This window comes from Microcaecilia unicolor, chromosome 1 (genome assembly GCF_901765095.1).
Source record: "Microcaecilia unicolor chromosome 1, aMicUni1.1, whole genome shotgun sequence".
NCBI classification, from domain to species: domain Eukaryota; kingdom Metazoa; phylum Chordata; class Amphibia; order Gymnophiona; family Siphonopidae; genus Microcaecilia; species Microcaecilia unicolor.
The window spans coordinates 42,328,368-42,347,305 of record NC_044031.1 but is presented as its reverse complement, the minus strand read 5'-3'; the positions used below and the strand labels follow the sequence as shown (position 1 = coordinate 42,347,305).

Below are 18,938 nucleotides of genomic sequence, written 5' to 3'. Positions count from 1 at the left end.
CTGCTTCAACTGAGAGTGGGTCACCTAAATTTAACTCTCACCCTACAAAAGAAGCATGAAGCTGGAAATATATTAAGCCTGATATGCAAAGGATTTATGCTCCTTTGAGAGTTTATGCTGCTGGATTGGCCTCCGACTATATATTTGGACTGTATGCATAAATTTTTACTCAAAATTTCACTAAACTCTTAAATTCAGGAGTTTATAAAGTGGGTGATAATAGGGGGGGTATTTAGGGTTAGGAGCTTAGCACTGATTTTCAGTACTAGGCTCATAAATCTGGACAAAGGCCAGGCCTCAATTTATGAGCCTAACTTTTCAGCTACTAAATTAAGATGAATTTTCAGCTGAAAACTTATGCTCCTAAATTTGGCTGAAAATAGGATACAAAATTAGGAGCTCAGTATTTGCCTAAATATTGGAACCATTCCGTACAGCTGGTGGAGGAGTGGTTAGAGCAGCAGGCCATGAGCCAGGATTCAAATCCAGCTTCTCCCACTGACATTTCTGCGATTTCAAAATAAACAACTGCTATTTGTGTAGGGGTCGTATCAAAGGTATGAGCTAGTATCACAAGTTGGACATTTCATAAAGTACTGTTAATTGTTTTTCTTAACATATATACACATGCATATCAACAAATGTATTCATCATTATATTCACTTATCCCAACCTCAGAGGTGACTTGTTTACCACATGGGATGGCAACCAGGTAGCTCACCTTAATCATCATAGGTTTCACTTATTTAAAGCAACAATTTATTATTATAGCAAAAACATTTTTGGGGAGAATTTGTTTGACTTAACTTGTAAAAAGAGGACTAGTGCTGACATGGGTCATGTTTCACTCCGATGAAAAACTGCATCAGGGCTGGGTCCTATATTATAGAAATACTTCTCCTGCTTCCACATATAGCAAAGATAAGTAATGCCATACTGGGAAAAGACCAAGGGTCCATCGAGCCCAGCATCCTGTCCACGACAGCGGCCAATCCAGGCCAAGGGCACCTGGCAAGCTTCCCAAACGTACAAACATTCTATACATGTTATTCCTGGAATTGTGGATTTTTCCCCAGTCCATTTAGTAGCGGTTTATGGACTTGTCCTTTAGGAAACCGTCCAACCTCTTTTTAAACTCTGCTAAGCTAACCGCCTTCACCACTTTCTCCGGCAACGAATTTCAGAGTTTAATTACACGTTGGGTGAAGAAAAATTTTCTCCGATTTGTTTTAAATTTACTACACTGTAGTTTCATTGCATGCCCCCTAGTCCTAGTATTTTTGGAAAGCGTGAACAGATGCTTCACATCCACCTGTTCCACTCCACTCATTATTTTATATACCTCTATCATGTTTCCCCTTTAAAGCAACACTTGTTGCTTTAAATTAGTGAAACCTTGGATGATTAAGATGAGCCACTGGGTTGGCATCCCACATGTGAAGCGAAGTGACCTCTGAAGATAACTGAACAGGATGGTGAATACATTTGGTGATGTGCGGCTGTATATATGTTAAGAGAAACAATTAACAGTATTTTATGAAATGTCCATGTTGGAATACTAACTCATACATTCCTGTGATTTCATGAAAGTAACTTTACCTTCCATTGCCTCGGGTAAACCTTTGGCTATGCACTCTCTTGGATAGGGGAAAAATAACTAGAGTACCTGAATTGTAACTTACCTTGAGCTTCTATTTGGAAAGGTAAGTAATTAAAATCATTACATGGTGATGACATCAAAGCGTTGCACAGGGTTATGATGGCAGAAAGACGTTTTTGCAGGGCAGCTAACCCTGCACAAAGCCTCAATTTCGAGTTCAACACATACAACGTGATTGATTAGCTAACCTGTACCAATGCAGAAATGTGCACAGAAGACTGACAGGCTGAGCACAATGGCAGAGCTATAATGCTAAGCCTAAGGTGGCATACAGCCTGCCTTGCACTCTGCTGCACCAAGCCCTGAGGATCATCTGAGGTGAAACATGACACTTCATCTCAAATGACCAAGTACTCTGGTGGTCAAGTGGATCAACCCCCTTGCCCCAAACTCAAAAGCCTTAGTAGTGAACTCCCTTCCCTTCACCCAACCTGACTTCCAAGTAAGCCCTGGTAGTCTGATGGACTGACCCAACCCCATTATTCCTGACATACAAAATGCCTGGATAGTTTAGTGGACCCTGACTCCTGACATAAAAGATAAGCCCAAGATAGACTACTGGACCCCCCCCCCCCCTTTTTCAGAGTGGAAAGGCAGTGTTTGATCCCTAGTGGTACATCCTACCAAATAAGCATCATGCCCTACTAGGGGTCTGTCTACCAAATAAGGCAAATATTGCATCAGGACACACCACAAGGGGGGCAAGCACCCACCATTTTAGATTACAGTGGCACTAGAAGCAAAAGCAAGTGGGCATCCTTCCTGCCTTTCCACTCTTTGAGGTGGGTGAAGGGAAAGGCCCTTCTGTGGTTACAAATCAATATACAGGTACTTATTTTGTACCTGGGGCAATAGAGGGTTAAGTGACTTGCTCACAGACACAAGGTAGTAGGAACTGAACCTCTCTGGTTTTCAGGCCACTGCACTAACCCTCAGGCTAGTACCACCAGGGATTTATTTTTTATGTCAGCAGCAGGGTGGGTTGGATTGGGAAAGTGTCCACTGGACTACTAGGATTTTTTGTATATCAGGTTAGGTCAGGTTGGGGATGGGAGTGAAGGGACGTTTACTAGTTAGTCAGGGGCAGAGGGGTTGGGTCAGGTCAGGTTCAGGGCGAAGTAGGGAGGTTCACTAGATTATCAGGGATAATTTAGGGATCTCAGGGGTGAGGGGAAAGAAAGGAGAGAGGAGGCAGATTGGCAGAATATTTTTTTTTTTAGTGTCCCCCTTCTTCTCAGTTTGTGAGCCAATCCCTGCTTACAAATTGTCAGGAAGGGGGGCATTTTAGCAATGACATGTACACTATACTGCAGCAGCTTGACCTGTTTGTCTGACAGAACACACTTTTCAACGCTGCATTAATCTACATACTCATTGATTATTGCATCAAGGCTGTGTGTTCAGCCATCTGTGTGCAGCGCTAATGCAAGTTTACGCCATGACCCATGTTTGAGAAAAACGGTTCACTGATTGGGAGCTTTATTCTTTGCAGCACACTATGCTAACTAGACAGGGAAAGCATTAGACTGTTCCTGATGGTTTCATGTTAAACGCCCTGATGCAGCCCTTGACAGCGCGAAACATGGCCCTGGTATGCAGTTAGAGAAAAGTTATATGCTGATTTTATGTATCTGCATTGAATATATTTTGTTTTATTTTAGCACGTGGGTCTGCTTTTGTTTTCTGCTATTTTGGATCTTGCAGATTGCTTGCCTTTGTGCTTTTTGGGCTGCACAGAAGGCAGGGGATGACCAAGCTGATGCTGTAGGAGGGCCAGGAACAGCAGCACTGATTGACAGGTGAGACCTGGGGGGGGGGGGGGTCACGTGTTTGTCTATGGCCACAAAAATGGGTCATGGCCACAGAACGATTGGTAAAAACTGTACAACGATAAAAATGTAAATGTTCAGGGGGAACCTTTAAAAGGGAAACAAACCCATAAATCATTATTTTGAGATAGCAAACCACATTACTGCTGGAATGATGAGTTTTAGCACTGGATTCACTATAGTCATGACGGGGAATGCAACTATACACACAGTCAACATGACTGATATTGGAACAGTATCAGCAGGTCATTTTTTTTTTTAAGTAAACAAACTGACGCTCTCACACTGTAAGGCAAATGCTACGCCCAAACAGAAAACAAAAGCAGAAGGAAAGAAAGCCTTAGCACTGAAAGGAAACACCCATACCCATTTACCAAAGTTTTGGACCACAATTTTGATCATTAAGGAAACATGCTGTGCACAATACTGAGAAACATTGTTTGTATGTAACCAATATGCTCCGCATACTTTGAAAGATTTGACTTACAGGCTTGTTAATTCTGGTTTGGACTGATATTTGTGATTGTGAACTGTGGATCGCTTGGAAGTTGGACAAAGGTAAGAAAAACATGGTTTGCCGTGCATCCAGCCCTGTTACGCTGTGGAATACTTTTGTTAATAAAAATATTTGAAAGTAAGGTTTTGCACCCGTTCTCTTTGCATTACATACAAAAGCAGCATCTGTTGCAGGATATTTTTCATAAATTATTTGCTACTAATTGACTTTCTTTTTTTTTTTGATGACTGACCCTATGCTTCCATTAGTGCAAAGGACAACTGCCTGCTTGTATTGAATAGCTCGTTTGGAAAACTACTGGGGCAGGCAGGACTCTAGCTTTGGCCCAGAACTACCTTGGCCAACAAACGAGCAATCATTTGCTGTTGTGGTAATGAATCAGTTCTGTCTCATTCTTGTGTGGTGACAATGCAGGATCCCAGTGATGGCAATTGCCAAGTGAACAGGATTTTGGATTATGATAATTGGGCCTTGTTGACTTGGGTTCACTGTAACGTGATAAAACTGAGAGGATGAATCCCCCACTGTGGAAGGAAAAAATAAATCCTTGGTGAGAAATTCAGACAATATGTTTCTAGGCGTTTAAACTAGAAGGCAGGGGTGGCACATGGAGGCAGGTCATTTCCAGTGGTCAACCCCAGCTCAAGAGAAGATGCGACAGTAGTAAACAGTGGAAACAACCATCTTAGAAAACCACTTCTTACCAACACAGCCGAAAGTGAGACTAAAGAAAAAACTAAATGGAAGATAAGACTGCCACTGAAATGTAGCTGGAAAGCAATGGCACAAATGCTCACAGTGTAAGTAACAAAAGTTCATGATCTGCAAGCCCTAATGTAGAGGCAGAACTCAGACATTGTTGCTATCATGGAGACATGGTTCAATGATTCCCATGAATAGGATGCAAACCTACCAGACTACAATCTATTTAGGAAGGACAGAGATTGGCTCTGTATGAGAGAAACAATATCACAGTGACTGAAATGCCAAGTGCCTGGGGAAAGGAAGAAGCGATATAGATCATCTTGAAAAAGAGATAATAGAACCTCTGACCACATGGGTGTTGTCTACAGACTTCCAACACAAGCATAGGAACTAGATAAAGATCTGGTAACAGATATCCAAAAGTTAGGAAAGAAAAGAGAGGTGCTGTTACTGGAAGATTTCAACTTGCTGGATGCGGATTGGAATGTTCCATCTGCGGCATCAGAAAGAAGTAGAGAGATCATGGATGCCCTTCAAAATAGTCTGCACAGGCAAATAAGGATGGAACCCATGAGGGAAGGAGTGATGCTGGATCTTTTGCTCACAAATGGTGAAAGTGTGTCTATTGTCCAAGTGGATGCCCACCTGGGCAGCAGTGATCATCAAACGGTTTGGCTTGATATAACAGCTAAAGTGGAAGGCAGTCACTCAAAACTCATGGTCCTGGATTCAAACATGCTGACTTTAGAAAATTAGAGGATTACCTGAAGAAAGAGCTGATGGGCTGGGAGGACATACGAGAAGTGGAAAGGCAGTGGTCCAGGCTGAAAAGAGCTATAAATATGGCTAATAACCTTTATGGAAGGAGAGTAAATAAAAGCAAGAGAAAAAGGAAACCAATATGGTTCTCCAAGCAAGTGGCTAAGAACTGATGTTCATGAAATACAGAAAAACGGAAGAGGAACAAAGAGAGGAATACCTGACTAAAAATGTAAGGAGGGGGGTGACAAAATATTTTGGATAATGAAGAGGAAAAAGCAAACATGCCAAACAAATACTTCTGCTCTGTATTAAGGACCACAATTGACTGGCAAAGGTACTTATGAGAAAGGAGCAGATATAGCACCATTCACAGAAGAAAGTATTTATGAACAATTTGAAAATTAAATTTGAAGGTGGACAAAGCTATGTCATTGGACAGGATCCATCCCAGGATATTGAGACAGCTGAGAGAGTTTCTGGTGGGCCCATCTTAAAGATTTGTTTAATAAATCCTTGGAGACGGGGGAGGTTCCATGGAATTGGAGAAGAGAGGATGTAGTCCCTCTTCACAAAAGTGGTGACAGAGAAGAAGCTGGAAACTACAGGCCGGTAAGCCTCACTTCGGTTATTGAAAAAGTAATGGAAGCGATGCTGAAGGAAAGGATAGTGAATTTCTTGAAATCCAATAGGTTATAAGATCAGAGACAACATGGTTTTACTGAAGGTAAATCATGCCAAATGAATCTGATTGAATTCTTTGACTGGGTGGCCAGATAATTGGATCGAGGACGTGCTCTAGATGTACTCTATTTAGATTTCAGCAAAGTCTTTGAAACAATTTCTCATAAGAGGCTCATGAATAAACTTGCCAGGCTGAAGTTAGGACCCAAAGTGGTGAACTGGATTAGGAACTGGTTAACAGACAAATGCCAGAGGGTGATGGTTAATGGAATTCACCCGGAGGAACGAACGGTGAGCAGTGGAGTGTTTCAAGGATTAATGCTGGGGTTCAATATATTTGTGAGTGACATTGCCGAAGGGTTAGAAGGTAAGGTTTGCCTATTTGCGGATGATACCAAGATTTGTAACAGAGTGGACACCCCGGAGGGAATGGAAAACATGAAAAAGGATCTGCAAAAGTTAGAAGAATGGTCTGTTTGGCAATTAAAATTCAATGCAAAGCAATGCGGAGTGATGAACTTAGGGAGTAGAAATCCAAGGCAGATGTATGTGTTAGGCGGTGAGAGGCTGATATGCACAGTGAGAGGGATCTTTGGGTGATAGTATCTGAGGATCTGAAGGCGACGAAACAGTGTGACAAGGCAGTGGCCGTAGCCAGAAGGATGTTAAGCTTATAGGAAGAGGTGTAACCAGCAGAAGAAAGGAGGTGTTGATGCCCCTGTACAAGTCATTGGTGAGGCCCCACCTGGAGTAATGTATTCAGTTTTTGAGGCCATATCTTGCTAAAGATGTAAGAAGACTTCAATTGGTCCAGAGGAAGGTGCCAAAAATGATACGGGGCTTGCGCCAAAAGACGTATGAGAAGAGACTGGAAGACCTGAATATGTATACCCTAGAGGAAAGGAGGGACAGGAGAGATATGATGGATGTTTAAATTGAAAAGGTATTAATATTGAAACAAATATTTTCCAGAGCAGGGAAAATGGTAAAACTGGAGGACATGAATTGAGGTTATGGGGTAGTAGATTCAGGAGTAATGTCACAGAAAGGGTGGTTGATGCCTGGAATGCCCTCCCAAGGGAGGTGGTGGAGTAAAAACTGTAGCGGAATTCAAAAAGGCATGGGATGAACACAGAGAATCTCTAATTAGAAAATGAACGGTATAAAAAACAAAACTTAAAGGGTTGCATATGTGTTTGCATGTCAAGTGGTACTTGAAGGCAACTCTGGCTGTATCAACTAAGGCCAGTGCTTGGCTGGCTTGTACTGTCCGAGTCCTGTGTATAGCAATCTGGTTGTAGGATGGGCTGCTGTTCTTCTGTATTTTGGTTGTGCCCTGAAGAGAGCTTCAACAGAAACTCCAGTAATCTGGAACATGAGGAATGTTCCAGGTGGACTTTTACGGTCTGTGTCCTGCAAATGATAAGATGGATTTGGGTAGGCTGGAGTGGGCTTTGATGGCAACTCCAGTAGTTGGAACATAAGGACTTCTACAGTCTATATCCCAGAAACACCAAAGAAAGGCCGTGATCAAGTACCACATGCATTGTTGATTTAATCTTGCGTTGATAATGAATGTGACTGTTGGGCAAACTAGTTGGACCATTGAGGTCTTTATCTGCCGTCATTTGTTACTACTGTCATAAAAAATGATAGCTGTGGTTGCAGCTTAAAAGGGAAAAACCTCTAAATGCATAAGAACATAAGCACTGCCCATACTGGGCCAGACCAAAGGTCCATCAAGCCCAATATCCTGTTTCCAACAGTGTCCAATCCACGTCACAAGTACCTGATAAGATCCCAGAACAGTAAAACATGCGACATACAGAAAGCAATCTGATTATGACGGTTACAATTCCCCTAAACTAGGGTTGATTATAACATATAAAGCATTGCAAATGAGATCACAAATTGATAGATATCCAATTTGATAGTTGTAATCTTTATTTACAGTACGGTATTTTAGTGGTTGGTATTCAAAACGATTTAACCGGCCAGAAATGGCCACTGACCAGTTAAATCGCTTGTTCGGGGCTAGCCACTAATTTTCAGTGGCACATAGCTGCTGAAAATTAATGGTTAGTGCCTAAGTGAAAACCAGCTCTTTGTGTGTGTGTGTGGGGGGGGGGGGGGGGGGGGGCAGGCAGCACTTAATCACCCACTTCTGAATATCAACTTAATCAGCTATGTGTTAGCCAGCTCCACATAGTTCCAAAACACAAGAAAACCAAAGACTTCCACAGGATAATCCAACACGACAATCACAGGAGTGGAAGAACACCAAGTATCAGGATGTTGTGAAACAAAAGTAAGTTTCATCTTCATCCAGCAAGTACAAGTCCCGGACAAGTGACCTCAACACAGGCCATGTTTCAGCTTTACAGCCTTCATCAGAAGTATACTGCTGAGCTGTCTCAAAACAAGATATCTTCAAAAGAAGTATATTGTGCTAAAAACCTTTGTTACTTGTTTAAGTTGACGGGAACGCCGGTAGTTTAAGCAAAGTAGTTTCAACTGGCGACGAGCAAAAGGTTTTTAGCACAATATATATTCTTCCTGTGAAGATATCTAGTTTGCTGGATGGAGAATAAACCTACTTTTGTTTCACATCATCCTGATGCTTGGTGTTCTTCCACTCCTGTGACTGCCAAGCCGGCTCCAAATACCCAGATACTCAATGCCGAAGCCCAGATATGGCCTAGACTTGAATATCTGGGAATAATGCCGCTGTTGGCTGAATATTTGCTCAATAGATTTTTGCTCAATTTCAGGACATGCTGGAGGAGTCCTTTGGAGGTGAAAAATCATTTGTGTGTCTTACAGAAAGGGTCAGACTATAAGGCAGTTGATGTTGGGAAGATGCAACTGTGACAATGGTCCAAAGTATGGACAGAAACACTGGTAAATGAGTATGCCAATACATCCTTAATTTTTCAGGCTTTCTTTAGTTCTGTGCATTCTTACAGTCAAGCAATGATGTCAACAGCTACAGATCCTGTTCCATTTTGATGCTCAGGACTAGGGTTATTTGATTCTCAATGCAGTTTGTAAGTTGACAACATAATTTTAGAACCAAAGAGATACTCAAATACGTTTACAGACAATCTGACCTTGCTTCTCAGAGGAAAATACCACACCCTTCCCCAATCCAACATAACCATACTGCAAAGATTTCCTCCAGTAAAAACCATACTGCAAAGATTTCCTCCAGTAAAAAACATGTTTGTGTAATATGTTTGCTTTATCACTTCCTAGTCTCTGCTGCATGGTTTGTTTAATCCCCCTTTCTCCCATCTAGCTTTTATTTTTCTTCATTGCCAATTCAGTGGCCATGGAATATAAAATGATGGATGCATTATTAACACCCTATAATGGTACATGCTATGTTGCCCCCCCCCCCATCAGATGACATAAGCTCTATGCACTCTGTTGCTGTATGCAGTGTTGAAGACAGCATTAGCCAGGATCTATAACAAAAAAGATGAAGGGAGTCACAATTATGCCCAGGCACGAATTCTGCAATGTTCTTCACTTTGGTCTTTAACACAACACTGGGATGGAAAGGCATAAGTAAAATGATCCACAAAAACCTATAGAATATTTTGCAATGGTCACTGATTGGACAGTGCTGAATTTTGAAATTTTAGTATAAAAGTCCAGGACCACAATTTGGCCCGATACAAAGACTGAACCTGTTCAATCCAGTTTAACAAAAATTATCATTCCTCTGGCAAAAACAGAATGATCATACACAGCCACTTTTCAGACGTGTTGTAAAGAGCACGCAAAATTGTTTCACTACCATTCTTCATTTACAGTAACATCGTGTTGCAAGAGAACAACTTTCAAGTTGTGCAGTGTTTTAGGAAAACTCCTTCTTCAGCAGTAAAAACACCCTGAAAACGCAAAAGTTTAGTTTGCACTGAGTGACTTATTGCCAGAGTACTCCTATCAGTACCAGCTAAAAATAAAGATAAGCAAAACTTGCCTTTGATTTTGTTGTTATGCTCCATGGAATGTTAGGAGGGCATCTGTGTCTTTTTCAAGTAACTGAAGAGCACATATGACATCAAACCACCACTGGGGAAATTATAATGCTTGCTTTGCATACCGACAACGGACACAGTTCTCCCACCCCAAGAAAAACCTTCACAGGGCGATTTTCAACACTGCACTGGAACAAATTCCACAGGGGTACTTTTTACTCAGGACAAGTTTGCACCAAGTTTCAAAGAGAAAATGCAAACTTACATTCACTTTGAAACACACAATAGGTAAGAAGTAATCAAGGACGTCAGTTGCTTTTTTTTGCACAGGTGGATTTTCTTCACAAAAATGACATGCATTGATTTAAAAATACAATCTATGGGTATTATTTTCTGATCATGCCTGCCCCCCCTCCACCTCAGGAACACTGACCTTAATTTGACTGAATATAGGGGGAGGGGGGTCATTTACTAACACACTTAGGGGTCCTTTTACAAAACTGTGATAAGCCCATGTGCCAATTTGGAGCTACCGCTGGCCCAACACAGGCACCGGCGGTAGTTCCAGCCCCAGTGCATGCCATTTCCTGTGCTGAGGAAATCAGGGTTTGATTTATTGAGCAGCGGTTACCCGGCAGTAATCGGGCAGCGCCGTGTGCTACCCAGTTACCACCGGGTTAGCACATGAGCCCTCAATGGGTGGTGGAAGTGCTCCCTTCCGCATGGCCATGTGGTAACAGCAATTTTACCGCATGGCCATATATCTTTGCAGCCTTTTTACCCATTGCGGTAAAAAGGGTCTAAGTGCGTGGCAAAAACGGCCGCAGCTGCTACCACATGGCCCTTTTTACCGTAGCTTGGTAAAACGGCCCCTTAATGTACATGTCCTAAAGCAGAGTCTGTGATAAATACCGCAATTTAAAGGCCTGATGGTATGCTGTTTAGATAGTGCCACCTGAATTTATTTTTAGTCGTACTGAAGGACAAATTTTACACAGTCTACCTGATTCAATGCTTTGAAAGTTGCCTTTTTAGAAACCAGTTCTTGGGGAATCTGAAGTAATGTTCATTGAGCCCACCTGAATGAAAAGAAAACCCTCTGGGCACATAAAAGAATAGGATTTAAAGTAAAACAAAAACACATCAAAGTCTGAAATGTTGTATTGTGATCTAATATTAACCTAGAAAGGATAACAACCAAGGCTAAAAGAACATAGAGGCTGCAGTTCTGTTAAAAATTCCCACCTGCCTGGTCAGTGAGATCTGGGGCCAAGCAAGGCTCCTGCAATCTTGCCCTGACTAGCAGACTCCTATAACTGTTTGAAGCATCAAGTTTGTGCCAGTGGCTGCACGCCAGGCTGTGATATAATTTCCTCCCTTGTCACGAGGGCAGAAGGAGGTATTGTTAGAATTAGCTGCCTCTGGAAGAAAATGGACATGCCAAACTGCTGTAGGAACCCAACATTCAGGATAAGAGTGCCAGAGAACTGCTTACCCCCCCCCCCCCCCCAACCGGTATGAAAGAACCGTTTCCATTATGTACCCATGGTATCTGTTCTTTAAGTAGGTCAACTTGTAAATGCTTGGTATAGCATCCCCTTCAACTATTTCCATAAAGGTGGTGGTAATAATTATCTAATTAAAGAAGGTTCATGTTAACACTGAAATGTAAACATCTGCTTTCCCAGGCTACCCCTCCCCCCCCCCCCAAAAGAAAAAACCCCCACACAGATCTTTAGCTACAAATCAGAGACAAAGTCATATGCACCAAACATATTCATGTCATCTATTGCTCATCCTCAATATAGCTCCTCCGGACCAGTTCCATATACAGTCAAGGCGGATGACCCTTGTTACAGTACTCTGTCACCACAGTCCAATCGGGGATGAACTGTGCTGTAGCTCTCAGGATTTTGTCTCATCAGGTTCTTCACACAAGTCCACAGCCATTGGTGACAAAAAAAAAAGGAATGTTCCTTGGGTGGAAAATTTGTGGACAGTGAACATAGAATTTAGGTTAGAAGTAGCTCTAATAATTAATATGGGCAAGAGTAAACACTGATTTGATGTCCTCTTCTGTTGCACAAGCTCAGTTAGGAACCTAAGAACACAGTATCCTTCAGCATGTGTAGAAACTTTTACCTATCGCACCTGCTGAATTTGCTTGGCTGTCAGACTCAGGGGGCCTCTGAAGTGAGACCACATACATAGTGCCTGCTTCCGCACCTTGCCTTGTGTACAGGAGAGTTGGTACCGGAGAACCTGCTGAACTCTCCGTCACACTGGGTGAGTCTGTGAGATCTACAGTCTGGGAAGAGTCTTTGTGGCACAAATCCTGTGGCAGCTTTCTGGTATCTGAATATGTAGATGGCTTTTCTTCTATGTGAATTCTCTGATGGGACCCTAAGCTCCTAGGGCTACTGAAGCTTTTATCACACTCTGTACATTTATACGGTCCCTCTTCAGCGGGGTTCAGCTGCTCTATGCTGGGGCCCATCGGCAGTGCAGAGTCCTGAGGCAAAGATTCACAAGCACCGCTAACAGTAATCGGAGCTGTATGTACAATTCCAGAACTGCTATTGAAGGTGAGAGGAGTAGCGTGTGTCAGGGTCAAACCTCCACTCATAGCCACAGGAATGGCATGTCCAAGCCCCAAATTCCCATTGAGAGCAACAGGAGTACCATTCCCAATACCTAAACCTCCATTAACAGCGACAACAGTAGCATTCCCAAGCCCCAAACCTCCACTCAAAGTAACAGGATTGCCATTAACAGTAAAAACAGTAGAATTCCCTACGCCCAAGCCTCCTTGAACAGGTGCTGTATTCCCAAGTCCTAAAGTCCCATTAAGGGAAATAGGAGTGCCATTTGCAATCCCCAAGCCTCCACTAACAGTAACAAGAGTAGCATTCCCAAGTCCCAAACCACCACTGATAGTAGATGGAGTGATATGGCCAAGCCCTTGCGTGCAATCGATACTAATTGGGGAGGCTGTAAGGATAATACTTGAGCTTCCATCAATGGTGATAGGTGTGGCTTGCCCAACCACTTGACTCCCACTTACAGCAACAGGTGTGGCCTGCCCAAGCCCTGAACTCACGTTAATCGGGACCAGAGTGGCTTGGCCAACATCAGAACTTACAGGAACAAGAGTAGCTTGTACAATGCTTGAACCCATATGCACAGGAACAGGGGTGGCTTGCTGAATTTTGGAATTCACAGGAACAATAGCACCTTGCTTAATTCTAGTGTTACTATCACCAGCGTTTGGCGAAGTTTGCTTGACTCCACAACTCACAGGAACAATGGAGACACGCTTAATGCCAGCATTTATATGGACAGGAGGGGTAGCTTGCTGGACTGTAGATCTTACAGGAACAAAAGAGGCTTGCTTAGTTCCAGAATTCACACAGACAGACATGGAGGTTGTCTGCTGTATTCCAGAACTCGCAGGAGCAAGAGAGGCTTGTTTACTTTCAGAAGTCATATGATCAGGAACAATGGAGGTTTGTTGGATTCCAGAATTTACCAGAGTAACGGATGCCTGCTTAATTTCAGAATTCACATGGAGAGAAACAGGGCTGATTTGCTGAGTTCCAGAACCAATAGGCATCATGGAGGTTTGCTTAGTTCCAGAGTTCACATGGACAGAAACAGAGCTGATTTGTTGAGTTCCAGAGCTGATAGGAACCATGGAGGTTTGCTTAGTTCCAGAATTCACATGGACAAAACCAGGGGTAGCTGGCTGGATTCCTAGACTCACAGGAACAACTGAAATCGGCTTAGCTCCAGTGATCTGCTGAATTCCAGAAGTTACGGGAGCAAGTGAGGCTTGTATAATTCCAGAACTCACATGGACAGGAGATGGGCTTGTTTGCTTAATCCCATGGTTTTTATCAATGGCTAGAGGAGCTCCAAGCACAATTTCTGGACTTCTGTCTACTGTAGCAGGAACTGCAAACACCATTCCCTGACTCCCATCAACAAAGTGAGTTGCTTGCCCTTGCCCAGAACTCCCACTAAAAGCAACAGGGGCTACTGGCTGCCCACGTCCAGAGCTCCCACTAACATTAAGTGGGGATGTTGGCTGCCCACGTCCAGAGCTCCCATTAACAGTAACTGGGGGTGTTGGCTGCCCACGTCCAAGGTTTGCGCTAACAGTAACTGGAGGTGTTGGCTGCCCACGTCCCAAGCTCTCACTAATAGTAACGGGAGGTGTTGATTGCCCTCGTCCTGAGGTCTCACTAACAGAAACGGGAGGGGTTGGTTGCCCTTGTCCCGAGCTCTCACTAATAGTAATGGAAGGTGTTGGTTGCCCTCCTCCAGTGTTCCCACTAATAGTAACGGGGGGTGTTGGTTGCCCTTGTGCAGAGTTTCCACTAATAACAACGGAAAGTGCTGGTTGCCCTCGTGCAGAGTTTCCACTAATAGCAATGGAAGGTGTTGGTTGCCCTCGTCCAGAGTTTCCATTAATAGCAACGGGGGATGTTGGCTGCCCTTGTCCACAGTTTCCATTAATAGCAACGGGGGGTGTTGGCTGCCCTTGTCCAGAGCTCCCACTAATAGTAACGGGGGATGTTGGCTGCTCTCGTCCACAGCTCCCACTAATAGTAACAGGAGGTGCTGGTTGCCCTCGTCCAGAGCTCCCACTAATAGTAACGGGGGATGTTGGCTGCCCTCGCCCAGAGCTCCCACTAATAGTAACGGGGGATGTTGGCTGCCCTCGCCCAGAGCTCCCACTAATAGTAATGGGGGATGTTGGCTGCCCTCGTCCAGAGCTCCCACTAACAGTAACAGGGGATGTTGGTTGCACTCGTGCAGCGTTCCCACTAATAGTAGCAGGGGATGGTGGTTGCACTCGTCCAGAGCTCCCACTAATAGTAGCAGGGGATGGTGGTTGCACTCGTCCAGAGCTCCCACTAATAGTAATGGGAGGTGTTGGTTGAACTCGTCCAAAGTTCCCACTAATAGTAACAGGGGATGGTGGTTGCCCTCCTCCAGAGTTCCCACTAATAGTAGCAGGGGATGGTGGTTGCCCTCGTCCAGAGTTCCCGCTAATAGTAGCAGGGGATGGTGGTTGCCCTCGTCCAGCACTCCCACTAATAAAAACAGGGGGTGTTGGTTGCCCTCGTACAGAGCTCCCACTAATAAAAACAGGGGGTGTTGGCTGCCCGTGACCAGAGTGTCCACTAATAGTAACAGAGGGGGTTGGTTGCCCTCGTACAGAGCTCCCACTAATAAAAGTAGGGGGTGCTGGCTGCCCATGACCAGAGTGCCCACTAATAGTAACAGAGGGGGTTGGTTGCCCTCGTACAGAGCTCCCACTAATAAAAACAGGGGGTGTTGGCTGCCCGTGACCAGAGTGTCCACTAATAGTAACAGAGGGGGTTGGTTGCCCTCGTACAGAGCTCCCACTAATAAAAATAGGGGGTGCTGGCTGCCCATGACCAGAGTGCCCACTAATAGTAACAGAGGGGGTTGGTTGCCCTCGTACAGAGCTCCCACTAATAAAAACAGGGGGTGTTGGCTGCCCGTAACCAGAGTGCCCACTAATAGTAACAGGGGGGGTTGCTTGCCCTCGTACAGAGCCACTAATAAAAACAGGGGGTGTTGGCTGCCCGTAACCAGAGTGCCCACTAATAGTAACAGGGGGGGTTGGTTGTCCACTTCCAGAGCTTCCACTAATAGCAAAGGGGGTTGATTGATGCATATGTTCTGACTTCTCAAATTTGATAGGAGTTGATTGGCGACAACCTGAACTCCCATTAATAGCAACGGGGGGAGTTCTCTGTTCATATTCTGAACTACAGGGAGGTTCAGTCTTAACTCTTGAAATATCAACTGTAGCTGGTTTACCACAGCTATTTTCAGTAACAGAGGGGGATAGTTGTCTCCTTCCTGGACTCTCATACACAGAAACAGGGACTGTTGCATGCCTTATGCCTGAAGTTCCATACTCAGGGGGAGCTGCCTGCTTCATTCCTAGACCACCATGCACTGCAGCAGGAGGCGGTGCATGCCTCATTCCCAGATTCCCATGCACTGTAACAGGGGGCAGTGCTTGTCTCATTGCTGGACCCCCATGCATCGTAGTAGGGGGCAGTGCTGCTTGCCTCATTCCCAGAACCCCATGCACCATAGCAGGGGGAAGCACCTGCCTCATTCCCAGACTACCATGTACTGCAGCAGGGGGCGGTGCCTGCCTCATTCCCAGACTTCCATGCACCATAGCCGGGGGTGATGCATGCCTGACTCCCAGAGCCCCATGCACTACAGCAGAGGGCACTGCCTGCCTCACTCCCAAACTCCCATGTACTGTAGCAGGGGCTGTTGCCTGCCTCACTCCGAAACTCCCATGTACTGTAGCAGGGGCTGTTGCCTGCCTCACTCCCAAACTCCCATGTACTGTAGAAGGGGCTGGTTCCTGCCTCATGCCTAGACTCCCATGCACCATAGCAGGGGGTGGTGCCTGCCTCACTGTCAGACTCTCATGCACATTAGCAGGGAGAGGTACTTGCCTCATTCCCACATTCCCATGCAGGGTAGCTGGGTTAGGTACCTGCCTCATGCCCAGACTCCCATGCATGGTGGTGAGGGAAGGTGCCTGCCTCATGTTCAGACTCCCATGTAGCGTAACAGGGGGAGGTGCCTGCCTCAAGCCCATATTTCCATGCACCAATGGAAGGGGAGGTACCTGCCTCATTCCCAAACTCCCATGCATGGTAACAGGGGGAACTGTCTGCCTTGCTCCCAGACTACCATAAACAGTAACAGAGGGCGTAGGCTGTCCTGTTCCTGGACTCTTATACACAGTATTGAGGGGATCGGTCTGCTTCACACCTAGATTCCCACATACAGTAATAGGGGGAGCCATCTGCCTTGTTCCTAGACCCCCATACATAGTAACAGGAGGAACTGACTGCATCATTCCTACAGTCTCATAACCAGTAACAGAGAGCGATTCCTGACTCATTTGCACACTACCATGCTGAGCAACAGGTGGTGCAGTCTCTCTCAGGCCCATATGCCCGTACCCAGTAACTGGAGGAATTTCCTGCCTCATGCCCAGGCTTCCATATACGGTTTTGGGGGGAGTTGCCTGCCTCATTCCTGCACTCCCATACACAGTTACAGGGGGTGCTGACTGTCGTATTCCCAGGTTCCCATACACAGAAACAGGAGGGGTTATCTGCCTCAGATCCAAATTCTCCTCAAAAGAGGAATGGGCAGTGGAATGCTCAGCATATGGAGTCCCATCCTTGGCTGCGGTTGATGTAGCATGCCTGTATTCTGAATGCCCATCGACAGAAGGGTGGGAAGCTGCATACTTTAAATGTGGTTGCCCAAAAACAGGAACGGGTGCTGGCTGCTGCACATTCTGTGCCATCCACTGGCAATTTGCAACACTAAGTCCGCATTCACCATCACAGTATTGGCCACACTCTAAGCATCGAAGACCATATTCTTTTCTTTCCTGCGGCTGCAGATAGTAGTAGAAACTTTCTAGAAGTAATTTATCCTTTTCAGCCTCGGTGCGCTCAGAATCTGAAAAACAAGCAAGTATACAGCTGAATCTGATGAACAGAGTATTCTTCAAGCAAAAATCCTCAACAGCAGAACAATTTAAGAGGAGCACTGCCTATTGTACGCGACATCTTTAAACAAGGACTCCTAAATTGCTGTCTACTTAATGCAGCCAGCCAAGCAAATTATATTTTAATATTGAAAACAGTAATATAAATGAGTCTTCTCAGTCTCTGAACAGCAAAATAGCTACAGTGCCTTGCAAACGTCATCATAATCTAATACATTTTTGCACATTCTGCTGTCTAAAACACATTTCAAAAAGCATTGAAGTTCCCCCCCCCCCCCTATGATGAATGGAACAGAATCAGGATTTTTCAATCTGAAAAATCAATTAGAGAAATATTTAAAAGGCAATTAAGAATAAGAAACCAAAATTCTTGAATGCACAGGTTTTCACAGCCCTTGCCTCAGTATGTAGTGAAAGGCTTCTTCTGCTGCAATAATGGCCTTAAGTCATTTAGGTTAAGCATCAACCAACTTTGCAGTGTTTGCCATTTCTTCCTTCAGGTTGGCTAGAGATCATCTATGACAGTGTTCCGCAAGTCCAGGCCCGGAGTAACTCTTGCCAGTCAGGTTTTCAGGATAGCCACGCTAAATATGCATGAACTTGATTTGCATACACTGCCTCCATTATATGCAAATCTCTTTCATGGATATCACTGTGGAAATCCTGAAAACCCTGACTAGCAAGGGGTACTCCAGGGCTAGACTTGGGAAACACTGATCTATGGAGCGCAGTTTTCAAGTGTTAGATTTTCTATTGGAGCCAAGGCTAGACTATAACTGGGCCACTCAAAGACGTCCATTTTCTTCTTGCTGAAGCACGCTGTTGGAATCTGGAGTTAGTTCATGCCTTTTCAACAGCAGCACTGCTCTGTGTGACTGACACTCTTGCTCCACCCCCCAGGGCTGGCTTTGTCCTGCAACTGAATGATTCAGAAATTGTTTTATGTTCCTCATGTGTTTTCCTTCCATTATACTCTCCTTTAATAAGCTTGCAACCATACCTAACCCTTTGCTTTGTTCTGTGCCCATGTCTCCTTTTAATTTTTTATGTATGTGTGGATATATTGATCATCCTTCCCCCATTATATTTTAAACTCTTTGTAACTCCCTTAGATTTTAACTTTATAAGTGGTATAGCAAATAAAATTACTACTACTACTACTTATTTCTATAGCGCTATGAGACATACACAGCACTGTTCACTA

General features: G+C 44.4%; 1 protein-coding gene across 1 annotated transcript in view; it reads right to left on the bottom strand.

The window, feature by feature from the left end:
• Positions 1–11,867: 11,867 nt before the first annotated feature.
• Positions 11,868–18,938, bottom strand: part of LOC115465779 (flocculation protein FLO11-like) — a 69,340-nt gene continuing 62,269 nt past the window's right edge. The window contains exon 4 of the mRNA XM_030196503.1: positions 11,868–17,685. Within this exon, the coding sequence (XP_030052363.1) occupies positions 12,260–17,685 (5,426 nt within the window). The 3' untranslated portion in view covers positions 11,868–12,259. The remainder of the gene's footprint in view (positions 17,686–18,938) is intronic.